This window comes from Sorex araneus, chromosome 3 (assembly GCF_027595985.1).
Source record: "Sorex araneus isolate mSorAra2 chromosome 3, mSorAra2.pri, whole genome shotgun sequence".
NCBI lineage: Eukaryota > Metazoa > Chordata > Mammalia > Eulipotyphla > Soricidae > Sorex > Sorex araneus.
Window position 1 is genome coordinate 138,370,400 of NC_073304.1, and position 24,829 is coordinate 138,395,228.

Genomic DNA, 24,829 nt, shown 5'->3' on the forward strand with positions numbered 1-24,829 from the left:
CAGCTCTTAAGACTGCTTCCTCGGTGTGAAAAATGGCTCATGAGTGTCATTACATTTCACTGGTTAAAGCCGATCATGTGGCCACGCTAACGGCTAAGGGAATGGAGGGGCATAATGTTTTTGGTTTTGTGTTTGTTTGTTTGGTTTTGCATTTTTTTAATTGAATCACTGTGAGATACAGTTACAAAGCTTTCACAATTGAGTTTCAGTCATACAATGATCAAACACCCATCAACACCCATCCCTCCACCAGTGTTCCTTTCCCTCTACCAATGTCCCCAGTATTCCTTCCACCACCCCATCCCACCCCACCCTCGGCCTCTATGGCAAGCATTTTCCTTGTTACTTTCTCTCTACTTTGGAGGAACTGTGGTTTACAATACAGATAGTGAAAGGCCATCATGTTTGGTCCTTTGTCTGCATTCAGCTCACATCTCCCATCCTAAGAGATCTGGAGGTGAGTAATCTTAATCTGTGCCTGAGATGTGTCTTTTTTTACAAAGAGCACTAATTACATTTATCCAATGTTTTACCAATGCAAATAGATCACTATGAACTTCTGCCAGTACAAACTCTGACTTGACTATTTTTCTAACTTTTGCTAAATATTAAAATATTGCTCCCTACCCATTACTACACCATATTTTGTGGGGTTCAGACAGTAGGCAACAAATCATAGAGGGAAATTATACATATATATATTTATACCTCTACAAGAGCCCAGCAAGCTACCAAGTGTATCTTGTCCACATGGCAGAGCCTGATAAGCTACCCATGGCGTATTCAATATGCCAAAAACACTAACAATAACAGGTCTCATTCCCCTGACCTTGAAAGATCCTCTAATATGGCAGTGTCAGGAAAGATGAGTAAGGAAGGGCTGCTAAAATCTCAGGGCTGGGACGAATAGAGATGTTACTGGTGCCTGCTCAAGTAAATTGATGAACAACAGGATAACAGTGATACAATGATACAGTGATTAAAATATTTCAATTATATTGTTATTTATAGTTAAGTTTTAAGTGTACAGTTCACTGCAGAACTAAGTGCAGTAGCTAGGATAACAAATCAACCTTGGTGTCCAACAACAGTTGCGTGGATTATGAAAATATGGTATATATGCACAATGGAATACTATGTAGCTGCAAAGAATGATAAAATCATGCAATTTGCTACAATTTGGATAAAACTGGAGGAAACAGAATAAGGACAAATGTCAAGTAATCTCATTTATCTGTAATATAAAAAATAACAAGAAGGTGAGATGCATGACTTCACTGTTTTTAAAGAAGACATCTTTGGGAAAACCTACACAGAATGAACATATGTGACAAAGAATAGTGATTTCTCCTGGTAAAGAGAAAACATATTCAAATAAGTATAATTCAAAACAGTATATGACATTTAAATTTGAGGTATAAAGAGCTACAAAAGCAAGCATTTTATCCTATATTGAGGAAAATGTCTTACAATGACAACTCTACAAAGCTTAAATATAGCAAGCCAGTCATAGTGTGAGGGGGTTGAAATTGTTTGCATATTGACATAAAACAGAAAATATCAATTGTGTGCATCAAGAAATGGAAGAGGAAGGCTAATAATAGATGTGGGTGGGTAAAACACTCAAAATTACTGTTTCGTGCAGATGTTGTCTCTGTACTAGCCCTAGAATCTTATGGTTACAAAGAATAAAGGAAAACTTTACTCAGTGTTCTACTACACCAAACTAATGAAATTCCGCTTTGGAATTGCTGTGACCAGATCAACACAGGACAAGCTGATGGTACACCTGGCCTGGACTTGAATGTGGCAGAAGCCTGGGAGCTGGGCTACACGGGAAAAGGCGTTACCATTGGAATTATGGATGATGGTGAGTATCTTAAAGCTTTACATAACTTGGGAATAAGTGTGCCATTGCATGCCTTCAGAATAAAAATATTCCATTGTTAGCAGATGTTGATCAGAAAAGGAATAACTCTCTGCTTTGACAAAATCTTCACCTTCCTCCCAGATCAGTGCCCCCAACCTTATCATTTCTTTGAATTCATCATTTTTTAAAGAAGTTTTAAAATGAACAAATGAAACTTTCCCATCTCTCAACAGTAATGTCTTATTGAATCATTGTTTATGCCTTACTTTACATCATATGCCAAACCTCTTTCTGTTTGCTGTCCATCTCTCTACATCATACTGTCCAATGGCATATCCACAAGCCACATGTGGACATTAACATTAAAATTCCATTTAAAACTAAATACAGTTCAAATTCAATTTCTTAATTATACTATCTTCATGTTTTTTTTACATTCTCAATAAACGTAAGAGGCTATCAGCTACAGAGAATAAATTTTATTTTTATTATCACAGTAAGGTCTATTAGACAGTATGACTCTCCATTTATAAAAATAGCTTTTGGTTGCAGAACTGGAGTTTAGAGAAATTTTGACATCATTGGTCCTTTTAGAACAAACCCTTATAAAGCAGGATTTGATAACATTTTCTTTGTCATGCCCCCCCACTCCCCATATATTATTCTACCTTCTATATTGTGCTGTATAGCATAGCTGTATTTTCTATAGTTTGCAATATGAAAACTGGTGGGTTTTTCTAACAACAAATGAACTTGGCTCTAACAAGATTCTGGCAACTGTCCTGTAGCATCACATTGGGGATGTTCCACTGCCTTCATCAGCCATCTGGGTCCTCCAGTAAAAGCTCCACCGGGCAGGACAGGGCCAATTCTATACAAAGCCTGTATGGAGATGAAACAATGGAGACTTTCCTTTTTGAGTGTCCTTTAGGAACACTATGTTCTCAAAGCAAGCCTTTGAAGCAGAATTGCTGGGGAAGAAAAGAGGGCTGGCAGGCTTAAAATCAATGCTGTTTTTGTGTGGGCTTATTAAATATCAACATAAAAACAATGCTCCAGTGTTCTCTGATGTGTAAGACATTTTGAAGTGTATGTGAAAGCTTTGACAATATGGCCAAGAGCTTTCATGAACAAAAAGAAGCCCTGCCCTGGAGTGTATATATGCCCCCATGGTGGGAACTTATAATTATTTCTTCCTTCCTAAGGCTTTGATTTTTGAAGCCAAAGTATTGAGGCCAGTTCACTTAGGAGAAAGAGACATCTAGGGTTGGAATAAATCTGCCTAGAATATATTGTCATATCTGTTTTCTCTCGGGGGATTATGTGAGGAACAGTAAAATTTGTGTCACTATGGGACCATAGCCAGACACATTACTGTTGGAGAAAAAAAAACCTGAGTTCTTGTATGCCATTTCAGGATTCTTTAACTGCACCCCTTTTATTTAATCTTCTCTTCTGAAGACAGCAAAAGAGAGGATGACACCTGACTAATAGTTTCACAGTTTCTGGCTGGGAATTCAGATACTTTTGAAAGTCCTTGGAGCTGGAGTGATAGATAGTACAGTGGGTAAGGTCATTACCTTGCATGCAGCCAACAGGACGTTGATCCCTGGTAGCTCACATGGTTCCCTGAGCCCACCAGTAGTGATCCCTGAATGCAGAGACAGGAATAAACCCTGATCACTGCTGAGTAGTATACACACACACACACACACACACACACATGCATACAGAGAGAGAGAGAGAAAGAGGAAGGGAGGGAGGGAGGGAGGGAGGGAGGGAGGGAGGGAGGGAGGGAGGGAGGGAGGGAGGGAGAGAGAGTGTAGTCTCAGCAGAAATATTCTTACTGGATGTTGTTTCTTTGCTTATGTAGTGTGACCTTTGGGACCCCAGAAAAAAACTCTCTGCCTCACCTTCATATACATACACCATTTATTTCCAAACTTCTTGATTTTAGGGGACATCTACAGCTGCATAACAGACCATCTTTAAATTGAGTCACTTTAAGCCACCACCATGTTATCTCTCTGTGGGTTGACCAGTTCCACTGGACAGTGTTGTGAGTCTCCTTCTCAGTCTCTCTCCTGTGGTTAGGATCATATGTTGCTCAGAGCTTATTCCTGGCTCTGCATTCAGGGATCACTCAGGGAAGCATATGGGCTGCCAGAGATTGAACCCTGTTGGCCACATACAAGGCAAGTGCCTTAACCATTGTATTATCTTCCTAGCTTACACATGTAGCTTTGATTGTGGAGGATGAGGGACTCTGAGGTGTTAGATCACACCTTTCTGTTCTCAGGGTTTACTCCTGGATTTGTGTTGAAGGATTGTTCCTGAAAGTGTTTCAGAGACCATATGCAGTGCCTGGAATCTAGCAGACTTTGGTTGTGTGCAAGGTGATTGACTTAACCTCTGTACTATCTCTCCAGCCCCCTAGTGTTTCTTTTTTCATACCCAGGATTCTGAAAAAAAAGTTTTTTGTGATGTGAAGGGTTTGTACACTTTTGTGCTTGCTGTAGGACCACACTTGGCTTCAGTGTTTGTCCATTTGGTTGTGCTACTTGCATAAGCCTGCTTTTCCTAGGCTGGGGACCCCAGGAATCTCATTAATATCTCTGCGGATGACACTTGATGATGTGGGGTCGTCAGGTGGTGCTGGGGCTTTGTCCTCTGTCCTTTCTCTCCAGTTTCTTTCCTGTCATTGGGGCGGAAAGCAGCAGAGACATGTGTCAATTGAGTTAGGCTTGCCTGATGCACTAAAAGAGCACAGCTTCCCTCCCCACGGTGTGCTCCCCGGCCTCTCTCTCTTCCCCACCCAGAGAAACAAGAAGCATGCTTCCAGCCCTCTTAAAGGCTGGACTGCATGGAACAGCGTCACTCTGCCACTTCTGTCATATAAACAATCACAGAGGAGGTTCAGATTCTCGAGGTAGGATAATAGATTCTTCCTCCTGGTGTGGAATGAGACAAAGAACTTGCAGCTATCTTTCATTTGCCAGATGCCTATGCACTAACAGAAGAAAAGAATGAGTCCCAAGACATTCTTCAAACCCACTGCTGAACAGCAAGATGATTTGGGACAAGAGTAGCCTCCCACACAACAACAAAAACAGATGCTCAGCCTCCTCTCCCATGTAACTGAGCATCCTGTCCCAATACCTAGGAATGGGGAGTAGTGGTGGGCACACTTAACCCTACCCACAGCCAAAATGACCAGTTCAAAAATTGCTTATGTAAGCGGGGGTGGGGGAATTCAAAAAATTTTTGAAATGTGCAGCCCAATGCAAGTTCTTTTTGGTAGGACAAAGCTATCACTATAGCTCAGACTTACCGTGCATGCAATGAAGGTGCCAGTAATAAGGGAATTAAAGCATCCTTTTGGCCTTTCAATATTGTTAGTCCAATAGAGTTATTAATTGCACGGTGTCAAGCATACCTACAATTCTCACCTCATCTGGTGAGAAAAAAGCAAGCACAGGAAGGCCAAGCAGCTTGCTTGAAGTCACACAGTCAGAGGGGGTAACTGGGATATCAGCTTGGGTCAGAATATGGCAGATGTTTTAGGGGGTTGGTTTCTTGCATCCCATATGGCACCTCAAAGTGATCCCTGAGTAAAGAGCCAGAATCACCTGGTGTGGCCCAAAAACAAAATAAGCAAATAACATTTAAAAAATTAAAAGCATATGTCTCTGTAGACTTGAATAAAAACTTCAATTTTTCCTTCAAGTTCCACAAGACCTTTCCTTCAATTTTTCCTTCAAGACCTCTCCAAGGTATGCATGTCTGATGGGACCCAGCAATGCTCAGAGACCATAATTTAACAACCATTGGGTAACAAGATGGGCCCATGTCCAGAAGAAATCACAGGACTCCCTCTGGGGGATTTGAGGTCTCAGGCTTTCTGGAAAGCCACTTTCTGGAGAGACAAGCATCAGCTCCCAACCGGGACACCTCTCAGAAAACCATTTTCTCCTGCCTAATGGCTTTTCTCGCCGAGCTGTGCCCGTCTTATTATTTCCAAGCCAGAGAATGCGCTCCTAATCCTTGGCTGTCCGTGCCCTGTTAAATAATAATCACTTTTCCTTCCCATCGCCAGTTTCATTTCACAAGAAATGCCAGTGGATGCTTTAGAAATGTCAGGATTTCCACAAATCTCTCTTAGATCACCGCTCTGATGAGCCATCCATCTTACAGTCACTAAGCCCCCTTAGAGGTGTCATTTATGTCAGAAATGTTATCCCGGGGCCACAAGCTCTAATTGGTTTCTCTTCTCTCCTGAATCTCATTTGTGGCAGCTGTCTTTTCCCTCCCGGAGGGCAGCTGCCTTCTCAAAGGAATGAAAATGCAAAGCAGGGCTTCAGGTATAGGCACTCATCTCCTTTCCAAGTGTACGGGGGTAGCCTCATAAGGAAGACACGTCTTTGGCAGCTCAGCTGACCACTGCTTATTTCCTGAGGCAAGGAGTAACCCATGCTATTGTCTTTTTACAGGCATTGATTATCTCCACCCAGACCTGGCCTCCAATTATGTAAGTACAAACCCAACCTCTATGGGGAAATGCAGATTAAATATTCTTGCACTCCTCATTATGTGAATCATATGTACTCACACACGTGCATGAAGGTACCCATACACACACACACACACACACACACACACACTCACCCCTTCCATCTTATTAGAGCGTCATCTCTGGCTAAAGCAAAGGGACAAGGTATGAGACCTGGGCTGGGCAAAGGTCAGTGACAAAGGAACAAGTTACAGTCTGAAAAGACAGTGCCAAGAAATGGGCACAGGGAGAGGCAAAAAAGAGACTTGGCAAGGTTTCAAATCAGCTCTGGCCAAAACAATCAGTTTGAAGAGTAGAAAGGAAACATTTGTGTTCTTGTTGGATCAACCTGAGGGCAAAAGGCCAAAATGTGTAGCAATTCGAATTTCAATAGTAGCTTTATGAATGCAAGAACCTTGCCTTTTAAAAATTATTTTGTACTTATTACTCTTCACTGACTTTCCCCTGCAATAATACCAAGAGCATTGAGTATCCCTTGATAAATTAGAAATATTAACAAAATCATGATAGTTCCTGCTTGACTAGAAACACATGTGTTAACTTTTGCCCCAATTAGTGACTCTATTAGGGCAATAGTACAGAGGGTAAGACACTTGTCTTGCATATGGCCAACCCAGGTTCAATCCCCTGAATCCCATATGGCCCCCTGAGCACTGCCAAGAGTAATTCCTGAGTGCAGAGCCAAGAATGACCCTTGAGCAAAACTGGATGTGGCCCTAAAACAAACAAACAAACAGCAGTTAGCAATACTGTTTCTGTTAAAGCTTAAAATTTGACAGGAGAGTATTAGCCTAATGGAGTAAGTACTTCGCTACTTTTAGGAGGCCCAGTTTTGTTCCATGGAGCAGTACCCCCTCATAACACTGCCACAAAATACAAAAGAACAAATTGGGCAAACCTTTTAGGGGCTGGAGAGATAGCACAGCGGATAGGGTGTTTGCCTTGCATGCAGCCAAACTGGGTTCGATTCCCAGCATCCCATATGGTCCCCCAAGCACCACTGGGAGTAATTCCTGAGTGCAGAGCCAGGAATAACCCCTGTGCATCGCCAGGTGTGACCCAAAACAAAAAACCCTTTTAAACACAGGTGATCACTTAATTTTAACTTCGGAAGTGCTCTATTAAAGCATCATCATGTTCACTAACACTTTCCAAACTATTATAAAGTACAACTTCTCTCATAACCAGAGCTCAGTATTTTTCAAATGTTCCCATAGCAGTTAAACATTCATTTAGACAGGGGAAAAAGTACTTAACAAACAGAAGTGTTTGAGGCCAACATTCTGGGTCATTCATCATCAAAGGTATCTATGCCCTTGGAAAAAGGAGGACAAAGGTTCTCCAGATGTTTAGTATGCAGGGAAACAAGGCACCAATGTGCTTGGTGTCTTATTACCGTAGGAGTCTACAAATCTAGAATACACATTGGTCTGAGTATTTTCTTTTTTATTAATCATAAAATTGTTAAATTTATTGTTAGCACATACAACGCATCTCAGAAATAAATGGCAGAAGCAGAAATGACATGAAAGCTCTGTTTTCAGAGATTCGAAGCCATACTGCTGTGGTGGAGGGGGGCACGAAGAACTACTTTGGAGGTGTAGATTCTACCTGCAGAGACTCCCAACAGTTTTCCTCACCTCTCCCTGATGTCTCTCCCTTGTTGCCTGCACACCTGGAGCCTTAGCTGCCCTTCTGATTCCTTTCAGGGCCTGTATCATGCAGAACCTTACTCACCTCTTTTGATTCTTTTCTTTCTCTGCCTCCCCAGTAACTGTCTCCCCAGTAAATTTTCTACAGAAGAAGACTTGCAAGTGCTCTACTTACTCCTAGGTTCTGGGAGTCAGAGGACTTTCCTTAGAAAGATAGTTTGAGATAACCCTCTGCACAGGCCACAGGCTCAGCTCCAGGGGCTCCCTCTGTACACACACACACACACACACACACACACACACACACACACACACACACACATGCATGTGCATCCTTCCAGACTGACCTGCAGCTGCACAAGCTTCCTACCATCTCCAGGGCCAGGGCTCAGAGGTATTCAGACAGAGATGTGCTTGCTTTCACAAGCAGTGTTGCTCCGCTGTACATAAACCTTGTCAGGTTCAAGTTGCAATGGTAGACGGACAGGCTGGACAGCTGACAGCAGATGCCCCCTGAGCCACCTGCAGAGAGAATCCCAAATGTCCTCCATGTCTCCTCTTAGCCCAGATATTTCTGTGAGCCGATTACAAAATTCAAAAGAATTTGTGTAACTGGAGATAGTTCAGTGTGCTGAGCACACACTTTGTATGTTAGAGGTCCTGGTTCCATCCTAGCCATGGTCCCCTGAGCACTGAGGGAGCAACCCCTGAGCACAGTCAGGAGGAGCTCCTGAGCACCACCAGGTGATGAACAGCAAGTACAATGATAATGACAGTTTGACGTGTCTTCCCAAAATCCTCATCAAATTGGAAACTGAAACATGCAGACTGAGAGGTGCCAGCATCCCTCAAATATGTATTATCAGACTATATTTGAAAAACTCTGTGGTAGGTCAAAAGGGTTGAAGCACAGAGAGAAAGAAAGGAAAGAAAGAAAGAAAAGAAAGAAAGAGAGAAAGAAAGAAAGAAAGAAAGAAAGAAAGAAAGAAAGAAAGAAAGAAAGAAAGAAAGAAAGAAAGAAAGAAAGAAAGAAAGAAAGAGAGAGAAAGAAAGAGAGAGAGAGAGAAAGAAAGAAAGAAAGAAAGAAAGAAAGAAAGAAAGAAAGAAAGAAAGAAAGAAAGAAAGAAAGAGAGAGAGAGAGAGAGAAAGAAAGAAAGAAAGGAGAGAGAGAAAAAGAAAGAAAGATGGAAGGAGAAAGAGGAGGGAAAGAAAGAATAAAGAGAAAGAAAGAGGTCTTTGTGGAATTTATGGATGCCTTCTCTCTTTCTTTTACCATGTATTTGTTGACAAATATTTTTTCTAGTTATGCAAATTCCTATGCTCTATGGAAAACTTAAATGGGTTGGGGTGTGAGCAAGGGAGGAGAGCACTCAAATTATCCACATCATCATTCTTAATATTTTAGCATATTTTAAAACTTTTCTTTTTATGCAAGTTTTTTTTTATTTTATTGAATCACCATGAGATAGTTACAAGCTTTCATGTTTGGGTTGCAATCTCACAATGATCAAACACCCATCCCCCCACCAGTGCACATTCCCCACCACTGATATCCCGGATATACCCGCCCTTTCCCACCCTCTCTCTGCCTCCATGGCAGACAATATTCCCCATACTCTCTCTCTACTTTTGGGCATTATGGCTTTTTTATGCAAGTTTTTAATATAATTGGGCTCTCGTTGCATATTTTATATCTTTCATTCCACCTCATATTGTAAAATTTTTTCTCCTTTTTTTTCTGGACATACCAAGCAGTGCTCAGAGCTTATACCTGGCTCTGTGCTCAGGGCTCATTCCTGGTGGGGCTCAGGGGATCATATGTGGTGCTAGGACCAAAAGCAGGTTGGCTGCATGCAAGGCAAGCACCATACCCAGTGTACTATCACTCCAGTCCATGTTGTAAAAAATTTATATTACTTTTTAAATTCTAAATAAGGGCTATACAGTTTTACCTTAAACTGTGGTTTATTTAAATTTTCCAATTCTCAATTATTGAACAACTAGATTGCTTTTCATTCTAAGAGGAAGAGTAACACATAATGCCAGGAATTGTAGGGGAACTCCAAACAATAACTATTAGGAACAGGTGAAAGAACCAACGGGGGTCAGAGAGACAAAAAGCACATTGAATGTTTCAAATGTTTAAAATTATTCATGAAAAATGAAGCATCTAATGTATTCAGTAATTTCTCCCAAGAAAATTCCCACCAACAAAAAAATTTTAATTCAGTTAAAGGGTCAAAATGTCCAATCTTTAAGAAAATAAATAAAATAAATTAACTCACCCCAAAAATAATGGGTTCTCTGTATCTGAGAATGTTCAAGAAAAGGGTTCATGGCCACTTAGCAAAGATGTTGTTGAGACGATGACATCAACATTGAGCTTCAACAAGATGGCATAAAAGAACTGAGCAGAAAATTTTATTTCTGTATAGTATTCCACAGGCTGAAGTGATAGGACAGCAGGTAGGGCATTCGCCTTTCATGCAGCCGACCCCTGTTCAATTCTTCCGCCACTCTCAGAGAGCCCGGCAAGCACCGAGAGTATCGCACCCACACGGCAGAGCCTGAAAAGCTACCCGTGGCGTATTGGATATGCCAAAAACAGTAACAATAAGTCTCTCAATGAGAGACGTTACTGGTGCCTGCTCGAACAAATCGATGAGCAATGGGATGACCGTGACAGTGATAGTATTCCACATCTCCATTCAGAGGAAGAAATGAGTCTTCAGCATTTATATAACACTCAGAACTTACAAAGTAATACTATATAATTACACATGACTATGAAGATTTTCTGTTATCATTGATATAAGAAAACTGATTGTCCAAAGTCCTTAACTCAACTCCTCAACAAGGAAACTAAACCTGAACAAAATTTTTTTGCCTGTCTTTTTTAGGAACAAACCCAGCTTTGAACAGGGTTTACATCTGATTTTGTGCTCAGAGGTTACTCTTGGAAGTGCTCGGGGGGGGGCAGATACAGTGCTGGGAATCAAACCCAGGATATTGCATGCAAGGCAAGTGCCCTACCCGATCTTCTATCTCTCTGGAATCTTCTTGAACTGATTTTTAAAATAATTTTTAAATGTTATTTTATAAAGTTATTCACAATAATTTATTATAGTCAATATTCTGACACCAATCCTACCACCATTACACCTTCCCACCACTATTTTATGTAGAGTTGAGAGCTTGGAAGCTAATAACCAAATTTATTCTTTTTGTTTTAATAAAATATTTTCTAGTTATAGTTAGCAGAATGAGAATAGTAAGTAGAGTCCACCTGCCCAGGAGAGCAATGAAATCAGTGGATAGTGATAAACTAGAAAATTGTTGAACAAAGGATTAGCAGGTGGCTTCAAACCTTATAGATAAATCACCTAGAACAGCTTTGATTTGATGAGTTAGCCTGGTGTGGAGGTGCCTATGTCTGGACTTTCCCAGAATGGGGCCTGAGACAGGGTTTGAATTCAAGAGGCTTACCTGGAAGGTGATGCTCAGAAAAAGGAGTAGAGTAGGTGGGATGAGACTCTGATGAAAAATTCTTCATTAAGCCAGAAAAAAGCTCCCCTCAGCAAAATTAATTCAAAGCTTGCTGGTCTGTAGATTGAAAGAGAAGAATATATGATGGTAACTCAATGTCTTTCCATTTAAACTGAGAATTAAAATCCTTTGTAAACTGCAAATCAATATATGAATGTAAGTCATTAGAGTTAACTTAATTCAACAACTCTACATTGAATCTTTTGTGTGTTAGAGCAAAAGAAAATAATCGCTGCTTTTTATTATTAATTTACTATCGTATGATTGAATTTAATCTGACAGATCAATGGTAAATGTATAGTTTCCCAAATTATTCAGATTTTTCCTTCTCCATCCCAGTAATAAGATGAGAAATGGGCATTGACCAGCTTTTTTTTCTTAATTTACAAGACATTGATTTTCAAGAATACAAATGTTTATAAGTTTTAGGGTTATAGAATTGCCACACTACACCATCCAGCAAAACGTCCCTGTTCCTCCATCACAGTTCACTGGACTCTTGAAATTCACTATCTCCTATCCTTGGTAACTTGGTTCAAAGAGCAGAATCTAAGGTTTGTTCAAAATTGGACATTGTATGACCACATTATTATTTTAGACCAAACCAAAATCAGAGTTCCTCTACCCAGTCCTGTGAAAATGGGTCAGCTACATGAACACCTCAGTAGTGTCTCCAGAGGGGACAAGTCAGTAAGAAAGCAGGTATGGATAATTGATTACAGGCAAAGAAGTGGCTGGTCTCTTTTACCATGTGTCTCTCTGATCCAGTGAAAACCAGGGATCTGTGTCCACAGTACTAAGGGATCCTTCCAAATCTATGGAGTGGAGTGTGCCTTCTCCAAAAAGATACAAAGTTTATCTTCTGTGATACACCCATCAATACTTGAGGGTTTCTCCTACCTATGCACACAGGAATCACTCCTAGTGGGCTCAGGGACCATATGGGATGCAAAGGATCAAACCCAGGTTGGCCATATGCCCAGCAAATGCCTTACCCAATGTCCTATCACTACAGTCTCGCAAAGTTTATCTTGGGTAGCAGTTCACAGAGTATGGAAATGGTGGAGTGTTCATAACTGGCTTCAAAAGCTCTTTGTGTATATTTTCAATATTAATATTTGTGTGCCCTTTTGAAATGTATCATGGTGGTTAGGAGGCATAACAAATATTTATTAAATTTTATTAACTATTAATTCAATAAATTCATCATTCAAACTTGTGCAAATGAAATCAATAATTAAATTATATGTTGACCCTCTAACAGTGACTATGAAAACTAGCAAGCGAACTCTTCCAATTTCCTACCTCAACTACCACATGGATGGATACCAGCATTCCACTCCCCATAATGCAAGCCACCAATAAGAGGACTAGAGAACTATGGAAATTACTCAAGTCTCCATGACTGAATTCCTGGAGAAAATATAATTCTTAGTGTGGAAATCCCACAAGCAAATAATAAAAGCTATTTATTTTTTGTAATATCCATAATTCCTTGGGTTGGTGGCAATGCAATCAAGTTCCAAGGTGAAAAAGAATAAACCATGCCCTTTGATTCAGTTAAAAAGTTGGAACATTATTATTTGAACCAAGTTTGTTGTTTTGCCAACAAAAGCTCTTTGAAGAGAAATAAGTCAACCCAAGGACCTTCTCAACTCTTTTGAATAGATTCCTGACCAGGCAGTGATCTCTGGAGAGGCTGTCTTTGGAATGCTCTGAAGGACTGCCAGAGCTGAGCCTGGAAAAGTGCATTTTTGCTCAGCAACCTTCTGCTTGCCAGAGCTCTGAGGCAGGTGGCGTCTATGATCAAAGAATCCCTGTGGAGATGGGCCCAACACTCAACCCTGAATGACTCAGAGTCTATAAAGTATTGATCCCATCCTGAGCTCCAGACTTTTAGACCAATTAATATTTAAATAATAACATTAATATTTCATCTAAAATTGAAGTTTAAACAACCCTTGGGTCCTATTCAGAGAAGGGAGTGGCTCTTTTTTATGTAATCATTAATGCCATCCATACATAGCCTTGTATTTTATCACTCTGAGGCCATATTGAGTAATAAGATAGGAACTTTTCTTTTAATTATTTAAACATATTTCAGTCAAATAACTTCTGACTCAATCCACAAACTAGAAAAATCTGATTTTAGTACATACTTTGATATAAAAATAGGTAAAAATAAAACCTTGCATAACTGGAATTAAACTATGATTTTGGATCTAAACTTTTCTAGGAAATCAAAGAAAATGTCTACTCAATTGACTTTTTCCCATTGCTGTTGATTAGGTTTTGTTCCATTGACTCTAGCCAACATTTAAGAAATTTGTATCTAGTGCATCTTCTGGGTGAAATGCTATATTAAAAGCCTCAGCTATAAAATGTAAAATATCTAGTTCTTACCTGCAGAGAGTTCTGAGTTCAATGGTAGTAATACTCATGTAAGTATATAACTGTGTCTTAATGTTTCTATGCTGTCATTGAAATAAACAAAACTATGGAATGATCAGCAAGAGCAAGCAAGTGAGCCCTAACAGAGAAGGATATTTAAAAGTGTTTGAAGAACATTTTCTTGGATATATATAAGATATTAAGGCATCTATTAGCTTTATTTATATGATAGGAAACTATGAGTGATTATTCTATTATTGGTTTCACATCTAGAGATTTTCTGACACCAAGAAGTTCAAACTAAAAGCAGGCCACAAAAAGAAAAAATCATTCCCTTACCCATAATTTCTTAAATGCCCTTGACAAAGTCTCATCTCTTCAACTATATTGAAGTAACTTAAAGACAAAGGTAATGTCTTCCAAAGTCTTTGTTAATTTGAGACTCAAGCAGAGGTCTCATTTTCTCAGGAAATCATATTTCTAAATTGATTCTTCAAAATAGAAAAAAATTTGGATAGATGGATGAAGGGATTATAATGAGGTTATTATAGTTTTGTTCCATTTATCACCAAATTTATCTTTCAAGGAAAAATCTATCAATATTTACATTAGATGAGAATCCACAAGGAAGTAATTCATGCAAATATTTAAAACGTTTCCCTATGACCTTTGGTTCTTCATTACTCTCCTCCTCAACAACATTATGCTTATTAAATTCCTAGGTCATGAAATATTTCACTAAATTTCCTACTCTGGATTTTTTCTCTCAGAAAGTTGAAAGCCTTTAGAAGATCAAATCTAGCTTTCCCAGCAGCTCCATACTGGAGTGAAAAAGGCTGCATCTTCTAAGGTGACATCCATTTCTAGTCTCTCCCTTTTCCATTTACCTATTTCCCAACTGTACTTTATTTTTAAATTTTTATTAGTGAATCATCGTGGGGTACAGTTACAAACTTCTGAACTTTCATGTTTGTATTTAGTTTACATCCCTCCACCAGTGCTCATTCTCCTCCACCAATGATCCCAGTATCCCTCCCACCACCCCCAACCCAACCCCCACCACCCCACCCCACCTCTGCGGCAGGGCATTCCCTTTTGTTCTCTCTCCTGTCAGATGTTGTAGTTTGCAATAGAGGTATTGAGTGGCCATTATGTTCAGTCTATAGTCTACTTTTGGTACGCAGCTTTTAACCCGAGTGGGTCCTACCAACATTCTCTACTAGGTGTTCCCTTCTCTGTCTCTGATGCCTTTTCCCCCAGCATGTGAGGCCACCAACTGTGCTTTTTTTAAGCTATAGTTCTGGGTTTCCGAATCTTTCAAGATTCCTGAATCCATGTCCCTCATCCAAAAGAAATGAGGTTATTGAAAAGTGGATAGCCATTGCCAGTGCCAGTTCAAATCTTGTCAAGCCACGAAGCTCACATTGGGTATGTCCACAAGAGCCTCACCTATATGGGTTCATTGCAAGGTCAATTGTAAATCTAATGGCACCCATCATGAGACCCAGCATGACCTTCAGTCCCTATTCTCAAAGAGGAGTAAAACTGAACACTAGATTTTTTTCAAAAGCGTGATATTTCTGCCTCTGCCATTGTGTTGAAGAATTGTGAGGAATTCAAATTTTGTTTCAACTGAATCCCATTCTTTCTTTGATATGTACCTATTATTTTTCCTTGAAGCTCAAGCTTTTGTGATAAACAAAATTCTAAAATACACCTCTTAGTGGAAATATCCTGTCTTATCCACCCCCTTTGAATGGGTACAGGACACATAAATGTGATGAGATACCACTCCCAAGGGTAAGTTGATTGCACGGCAAATTTGAAGGAATTGTTTATGCTTAATCAAGGTTCCTTTTATGTTGGCTTAAAGTCAATCAAAAGGGAAGGTATACTGGGTCGCCTAACCTAATCAATAGCCCCTTAAAAAAAAAAAGATCTTCAAATCAGAGAAGGAAGGAAAAAGAGAAGTGTTATGGTGTAAAATGATCAACTGTTGGCTTTGAAGAAGCAAACTGTCCTATTATAGAGAGTGCACATGTCAGGGAATGATGGCCTAGATGTGTAACATCCTTAGAAAATCCTATTTGACCAAGGCCAATTAGCCAGAGAAGACAGCTGTGACCTTATAATATCCAAAGGCCGCAGAGCAAGAGTCTATCTATGCAGTGGTCTAGGGGAGGAAAAGGAACAATGTTACTATTTACTAATGCATCTCTGCATTTCTCCTGGGTGAGAAAAGGCCTCTGCTTTCTAGCTCTCCATTTCTTTTTGTTTAGCAACTAACTTGCAATAGAATAATCTGACAGTCACTATATGTTAGCTAAAGGAATGAATGAGTAGGTGAAGAATGAAGTCAAGAGAGATTTGATCTCAGGTGCAAAGCAGAAACTCACTCAAACAAAGAGTAGAAGGGAAGATATAATGATGGAATGGTCATGTGGCCAACAAATTAATGGGCTCCACTTAGAAGAATCTTAATAGGGCCAAATGCAATAATATGTCCTCAAATCAAAAGATAGATAATCTAAAAGCTAGGATGGCCCTCAATACTCAACCAGCAAAGAAATGGAGGCCTCACTCCCACACATTATGAAATTCTGCCTACAAGGAATTAATGAGTAAATGTATTTTTCCCGAAAGCCTCCCCAAAGAAGCAGGGCCCTCATCCCAATGATAACTATTCCAGATTTCTGACCATAGATTCCTAGTAATCTCTAAGACATTCAAACTTACTTAAGTTTATAGTGACTTTGATAGCAGCAATAGAAAGTAGTAGAAGCCATAGTTGTTGAAAGCAGTGTTTACACCTGTAAGAGAGGCAACACTGAACCTCACAAGTGGTTGAGGGTGGGTCACTGAAGGCTCAGTGGGGGCCCAAGTAAGCCAACAATGGTTTAATCATCCAAGTAAAACTCAGCAACAATGAGGCCAGAAATGGCATTGATGAACCAAAAACTTCTCCAAACAGATGTTCAGGCAATCAACTCTCCTTGGCAAAAAAATGATCAAAAATTAGTATATGTTTAGAACTGGAGCGCAGAGTGTCTAGGTAAAAAGCCCCACATGGGAAATTTTGGGTGGGGAGGTGGAAATCCTAGGCAGTGGTCAGCTGGGCTGAAGGCCACTCTCAGTGATGCCTCACCTAGCTGTGAAGGCCTGACTCAGTGCTCCTGCATGACACAGGACCCAATGCAAAACATGTGCTACAGCCCTTTGAGCAATCTCCATGACCAAAGATGTGTGACATTTGAGGTGGATCCATGCAGCTAAAATTCATCCCCTGGTGCTCTCAGTCCTTAGTCACATAACCTAAGTCCCATCCATCCTATTTCTCTGTGGCCTTCTTTTTGAAACAAAATCTGCTTTCACTTTAGGTTGATGTGAAGGCATTTGCTAGTGCCCGTCTCCTTTGGATCACTCCCTGCTAGCACAGCTGAAACAAATGGGAGGTAGATGTCTGCAGAACGGTGGACTGTGACGAGCCAACCCAAGAGATGAGAGAGGTGTCCGAGTCTTGTCCCTCACCCCATGCACAGGAGAAAGCCAAGGTCCTGGGGAAATGTGAATTTCTGCAGAGCTAGCCCTGGACTCAGCTCTCAAATGCCCACTCTAATACATGACAGCATCTGCTCACAACATAATGCCAGTTCACACCAGTGTGGGAACACAGATCTGGATTTCCAAGTGCCCAGGAAAAAGGCAGCCCAGACAAAGAACCAACTGTAAGACCGTTTCCAAGATTATGGAGCTTCTTGGATCCTATTGGCACAACTTTCCCCAACCCATTCTCTGTCACCTGCAGCGCTTAATTGCTGCCAATAAAAGAAATCCTCTGAAGCACGGAATTCCTGATTTATTTGGTCCCTTCATGTCCATTTTTCCTTACCTTTCTTGCCTTTGGTCTGCTTTTTCATCCAACTGCCAGCACCTGCTGTTCTTTTCAGAGGCTGCCCTAGAGATTCTAGAACCTGATTTAACAACCCCCCTCCTGGCCCCCACAGGCTTGCAGTTCTCCCGGATATGGAAATTCATACACCCTTTCGAGAGCCACTGGACTGAGACTATGGCGTCACCAAAACCTTTTCTCAGGCTGTGCAGAGGCGTAACTAACTCTATCACGCCCTCTGTGGGACGTGATCCAAAATTACAACCTGGATTGGTTTACTCCAGATCCTATGACGATGCTCTGTACTTGGCTTTCCCTGGAAACTCAGCTTTAGCAAATCCCTCTCCCTTAATTCTTTTGCTCAGAGTCAGATCTGGAAATCCTAACCTTCCTTTTGAGTCTTTATCGGGAATCCTGATCTTACTGACAGTAAGGGAATTTGACTTACAGTCTGGGGCCTTGGGAAAAGCATGATTTCCCATCCTACATGGCCAAAGCAAAGGAAATCTCAGACACAGAAAAAAAGATAAGCTTTTCAACCACAGTAACCCTGCTCGTTCCCAAGCTACAGAAAATCATTTTTCACGAAGAAAGAACGTTAATTACTAAATGATATTTAAAACCTAACGCCAGGTGCAGGAAGCCAGGGCTTGCCTCTGAGCAGTGTTCTTACGAGCATGCCCAGTATGATGGTGAGGTCTATGCTTTGAATGTCTCATGTACAAGCTCACCACAATGAGTGCTCTGCTAGGTGGAAAAATAAGATGTATTACACTGTGTGGGAGATGTTTTCACTAAGCTATGGAAATAGAAAGCTTATGTTTTATAGCTCACGCATTGCCAATTTTTTAATAAGAGGTTTAGTGTAAATCTAAGCTTTTCAAAGAGCATTAGTTCAAGTACTCTCATTGAGTCCTTGCCATCTACTGCGTCTTAATTGAATTTTGTAGTCCTCAGTTTCCCAAGCTGTAAAACATGGACGATAGTTTCCCATGCCTCAGAATCATACCATGATGTTTTATCCTTGTTAATGATAGGCACAATGGACTTTTGTTGGTTTTTTAATGAATTAAACTTCTCAAAATGTTAAAATCATTGATGTCCATCTGTACTGATCCTGAACCACCCTCTCTTTTATTTTCCCCTCATCCCACAGTCACACACACACACACACACACACACACACACACACACACACACACATCCCCTCCAGAACTTAAAGTTCCAAAAGATTCTCTATGGAAAGAAGAGAATCCCTACATGAATGCCAACATGATGACCAGTGATTTCATAGTCAGTATCTTATTATGATTCTTTCCTCATACAAAATATGTTCCATGTAAATAAAACCACAGCCAAGACTCATAAACAGGTCAACTAATCATTCACAGGCAATAACAATCATCCAATTCTGCACGAGGGCTGGGTTTAGGAGTTTTCATTTATTGTCTGTCTTAGCTAACAATCAATCTCTTCTAACAAGCAGAATTGACTGTTGCCTAATGAAATTAAAAGGTCCTTCTTTTCTCTTCTCTTTTCTTGCATTGGTACTGATATTTTGGGCCATACTGTATGGCCCATTTTTCTTTGTTGACTTCTGATCTTTAGCAACATAGCACCCAATATTTACTATTTCCTCTTTTCCAGTCTCTATTTACATGCATTACTGAGTTTAATGTGCATATTAAAACAGTGAGGTGAGCACTTCTTTATCCACCTCTCCTAGATAGGAAGCAGATCAGAGAGATTAGGATCTGCACTAGCTCAAAGAGCAAGCTTGACTTATCTTGGCCCCTCTCCAGGCTACTATAATTTGATAAATGGATACAACAACGAATGCACAGAATGTGAGACTCTTCCTCCTTCCTCTTTCCCCTTGGTCACTGGGTCTGATAGACACAATCGTGCTCTGCACCAGATCACCTTCTGTTTCTAGTCACCATTGGTATTGACCCAGTCAACATCACTTCCCTCCAGAAGCCCACAAGAGCTTCAGCTCCCTACTTTCTCTCTTGTCCCCCCCCCAATGCATTCTTCCCAGACTACCCAAAGAAGCTAGAACAGAGAAAAACAACACAAGAGGTTCTATCACTCACTATGGTTAAATCCAGTGACTCTCCCACACATGGAATCATATCCCTTCTTCCCTGTGAGGGTCTAGCCTCTGATCACCTGTGAAAAATTTAATGCTTTAGCACTTTTAAAATCATAAAAAAAATTAATGATTCCAAGACTTTTCCTAGCTCATGACATAGAAGGCTCATATACTAGCTCTGCCCACAGTTGAGTCCATCCTCAATGTAAGCAGTCATGACCTATATAGTCTCTTTGTAGCTCTTAATTATTTTTTCTTATGTATGGCTCTTGAATATGTTTAATTATGTTTCAGTGCCTGCATTTGGATACCAACTTCCTGTACACAGAGATGTTTTGCTTATCTTTTCATCCCCCCCAAAATATCAATCACCTGAACACAGTAAATGATCAAAAAACATGTAATGAATGACTGTGAAGAAAAGCTTTGTTTTTCTCTTTATCTTCATCCTACAATCTTAGTTTCTTATGATAATTTTATATCCTCAAAAACCCCTTCTCAGTCTTCATTATGGCCCTTCTTTTATTCCACTCATAGCAGAAATATCTGTATTTATGCTTCAGAAAGAAGTTCACAGTGAAAAAGGTTTCAAGTTAGTGCCACAAGGAAGAAGAAGGAAATTCTTTAGCAGCTACTGGCTTCTGTGGAAGAAGTGACTTCTCCAAACTTTCTTTAAGAGAAGTCAATCCCAGGAGAATTTTGAGAACAAATGAATGCAATAGGAATAGTTTTCTGGATTCTTTTAACTCATTTATTTACATTACATGCAACAGAATTATGATCACTTAGAATGCTTTCACAGGGTTCTCTCAAGAAACACAGGGGTCTTATTGTGTCATCATTAATATTAAACACAACACATCATATTTACAAATCCTTCCAAGGGAAACAAACCTGTTCTCAAAACAATGCTTATAATTATAATCATAGATGCTTTTTGTTCTCTGGAGGGAATGCTTGCAATATCAATTTAAATGCAAATGAATCTTATCGTTCCAAATTAGACTCATTCATTGTGTTGAAATTAATATAAAAATATCAAACACTAAATTATCAAACACTAAATTATAAGTAATTAATATTGACACAGTGAAAAAAGAATATAGTCTCATTTAGATATTTGGAGAAGTCTTGTCTGTCTGTGTTGTCTATACTGTGAGCTGTAAATAGAACAATCCCCAGTGTCTCAGCAGAAATACGGGGTATTAAGGATGGAAGCTAATTGTATTGGAATATCTTAGAACTGAGTGAAGTATTCTTTGTAGTATAAGGATAGTATCCTGATGTATATATATATATTCAAATGATTGGTGAAGATGTGAGCACTTGGGCTACAGTACTCAAGAGTAGTTCATGGTCTTGTGTTCAGGAGTGGCCTCTGTCTGTGCTCAGGGACTCATATGGAATTCTGATGATGGAACCTAGATGGGCAAAATGCAAATCCAGCAAACTTAATCCCTGTATTATCTCCCCAGCTCTATCTTAAAATAACTTATTGAACAAATTTTAAAGCAAAAAAAAAATCTTAAAAATTTCAGTATTTCTCTTAAATTTGAAGATTAAAACAAATTGTCTCTTCTAAAATCTTACCTAAAGAGGTGAAACCATGATCTTCTTGTTTTATAAATAAAGTTTTATTGAAACTCAGACACTCATTTCTTAACTAATATCCATGACTACTATCAGAAAACAATGACTAAGTAAAATAGTTTAGAAGAGGCCATCTGTCTACAAAGCCTGTAAGTTTTATGAATTTACTCTTTTATGAAGAGACCATTGGCATCCCTGTTCTAACCAACTGTATATGTCAGGAAAACAGTTTCTTGCTCTCTGACATCTAGCAGGCTGCTAAATGTCTCAGAAACATAGTATCATCTCTTGTAAGCTGAAACAATTGGGCTATCTGTTTTAACTCTCAAAATCTTATGAAACTCTCCTCCCTTCTTATAAAATTAACAAGCTGAAGCAAAATTGGTTTCATAAGAAAATGAAATTGTTAGGTAGTTAGAATCTACCTAATTTTCTTTTGAGAATGACAGACATAAAATCAAAAGGAAACTCCTTTCCCGTGCCTGGTGCTCTGTCCTAATCATCACGGCAAGTGGTTTCAGTTTCACATCACCTACTGTCTTGGTTTGGAATTCCACAGAACCCAACCTCCGGACAGGATTCAAGGCCTATAGTTTTTTTGGAAGGTGGTCCTAAAGGGAGTAAACTGTACACATAAAAATTGGCTAAGATAAGAGGTCTGGGGATACAACTCAGTGGTAGAGTACAAGCTTTTGTGTGTATGAGGTCCTGAGTTTAATCCCCAGTACTCTTCCCAAAAGGGTTAAAATAAAATATTTCAGGCAATGCCTTTTAAAGTAAAAATAAAAATAAATACATAATTTAAATTCTAGGTCCAAAACAGAAGTTACACTATCTATCCCCTAATGAATCCCTCATAGATCATTATTCCTACCCCCTGAGGTAGGCACTTTCAAGAACTTCACACTAAATAACCAGTGTGTGACCCATCCATGGTGTAATGAAAAACAGGTTCTGAATTTAAAACAGCCCTTTAGCCAGTTACATGTACAGATTTCTCTGTTTGGGTCTAAGAGCTGGACAGAAGGTAGGTCACTTTCCTTGCATGCAGCTACCTGAGTTCAATCCCCAGCACCACAGATTGACTCCCAAGCATTATCAGGACTGATCCCTGGGCACAGAGAGAGAAATAAGTTCTGAGCACAGCTGGGTGGGACCCAAAACCCAAAAATACTAATAATATGAATAAATTCAAATACATTTTTGCATCTAAATTTAGGTGTATCAAACTAATATTTTTTTCACATGATATCTATAGTCAGGAATTCAGGAGTAGGTTGGATAAATGGGCCTGATTAAAGATTTGTCCTGTGTTCAATGAAAACATTGATAATGATTTCTGCCATCCGACAGCTCAACTGAGTCGGGAGGATAATGTTCAGGATGGTTGACCTGTTGATGTTAGGGCTTAAAGGACACTATTGGCAGAAGCCTTAGTTCTCCTGCTCTGGATTTTTATTAACTTCTTGAGAATCTGTATGGCATGGAATCTGGGTTTCCCCCAGAGCAACTGATCTCAGAGAAGAAAGAATATAGAATCTAGATCTTATGCAATAATCACAGAAGTGACACACTACTATTCTATTCGTTGTGAAGGATTTTGTGCAAGGTGATGGATACCAGGAAAAAGAATCAATAGGGGTCAGATTGGAGATAGAGACATGTTTATAAGTAAAGCAGACAGAGCACCTTATTGTCTAAAAGAGGAAATAGACTACAAATAGATCGTTACTGAAACCAGTTTTTATTTACGACTCTGATGCTCTGTTATGAGGAGAGCATACTGGATCTTGTCATCGTTTCTAGTACAGGGAATTTGATCTGATCTGCTGGGTGAAGAAAAATTTCCCTGGAGAAGATACTATTTTTTTTTTAAATTTTATTAAATCACCATGTGGAAAGTTACAAAGTTCTCAGGTTTATATGTCAGTTATACAATATTCAAACACCCATCCCTTCACCAGTGCCCATATTCCACCACCAGAAACCCCAGTATACCCCCCGCCCCCACCCCTACCCCCTACTGTATAACTTCATTTTTTCTTTACCTTGATTACCTTGATTACATTCCATAATTCAACACAAAACTCACTATAGTTGACATAACTCTCTCTCTCTTTCTTTTTCTTTTTCCTTTTCCCTCTTTTTTTTTTCTTTTTCCCCCTCACCCCCCTTCCTGCACCTCATAGTATGGTGTACGCTACGCCGCGTCGGCCAGCGTGGGGCTTTTGCTTAGTTCACAGTCCAGAGGTGGCTGCTACATTAAAAACTTTCAATATTTCAACAAAAACTTACTGTTATTATTTGGAGTTTCCCCCCCAAGTCAGACCTGTTCAAATGGAACCGTTTCACATTGCTGACAATTATAAATGTTAAGTCGCACGGACGCGGCCACATCCGCACGGTTTTGGATTTCTGTATAAAATCCAGGGAAAATTCTGCCAGAAATTACATAGCCCAGCTCACAGTCCCAGTGCATTGCTGTAAGAAGTCTCTGAATTCAAAGTCTTTAGGCGCAGAGGGTCCGATTCGCGCTCAGCGGCTCCAGATTTATCTGGGCCAAGGGCGTGCCGGTTACGCCCCCTTCCCATGAGTTCCTGGGAGCCCCCAAAATAAAATCCGAATACCTGTGGGTTTGGAGTCACAGAAGATGGTGCCTGCCACATGGGTGCCACCAGCCCGCCGCTTTCCGTGCAGGAAGACAGGGTGGGGGGGAAAAAAAAATCCACCCCGACAGCACAGAGTTGTAGCCCAGTTTGGTGTCCCAGTGCATCGCTATCGGATGCTGCGCTGGATGCCCGAATGTGTTACATCTTTGGAATCAAAGTCTTTAGGCGCAGAGGGTCCGATTCGTGCTCAGCGGCTCCGGGTTTATCTGGGCCAAGGGCGTGCCGGTTACGCCCCCTTCCCATGAGTTCCTGGGAGCCCCCAAAGTAAAATCCGAATACCTGTGGGTTTGGAGTCACAGAAGATGGCGCCTGCCACATGGGTGCCGCCAGCCCGCCGCTTTCCGTGCAGGAAGACAGGGTGGGGAGGAAAAAAAAATCCACCCCCGGCAGCACAGAGTTGTAGCCCAGTTTGGTGTCCCAGTGCATCGCTATCGGATGCTGCGCTGGATGCCCGAATGTGTTACATCTTTGGAATCAAAGTCTTTAGGCGCAGAGGGTCCGATTCGTGCTCAGCGGCTCCGGGTTTCGAGAAGATACTATTTTTAAATCATTTTAAG

At 40.2% G+C, this 24,829-nt stretch overlaps 2 protein-coding genes across 3 annotated transcripts in view; both read left to right on the forward strand.

The window, feature by feature from the left end:
* Positions 1-17,744, forward strand: part of LOC101540743 (neuroendocrine convertase 2) — a 176,304-nt gene extending 158,560 nt beyond the window's left edge. The window contains exons 4-6 of one of the 2 annotated variants that reach the window (XM_055129825.1): positions 1,762-1,870; positions 6,361-6,398; positions 17,407-17,744. In XM_055129825.1, the coding sequence (XP_054985800.1) occupies positions 1,762-1,870; positions 6,361-6,398; positions 17,407-17,460 (201 nt within the window). In that variant the 3' untranslated portion in view covers positions 17,461-17,744. Of the gene's footprint in view, positions 1-1,761; positions 1,871-6,360; positions 6,399-12,902; positions 12,919-17,406 lie in introns of those variants that run through there. The other variant, XM_055129826.1, reaches the window with a different exon arrangement.
* An 851-nt stretch (positions 17,745-18,595) lies between these two features.
* The window catches only part of LOC105943088 (ADP-ribosylation factor-like protein 13A), a 28,212-nt gene continuing 21,978 nt past the window's right edge, over positions 18,596-24,829 (forward strand). The window contains exon 1 of the mRNA XM_055132143.1: positions 18,596-18,610. Within this exon, the coding sequence (XP_054988118.1) occupies positions 18,596-18,610 (15 nt within the window). The remainder of the gene's footprint in view (positions 18,611-24,829) is intronic.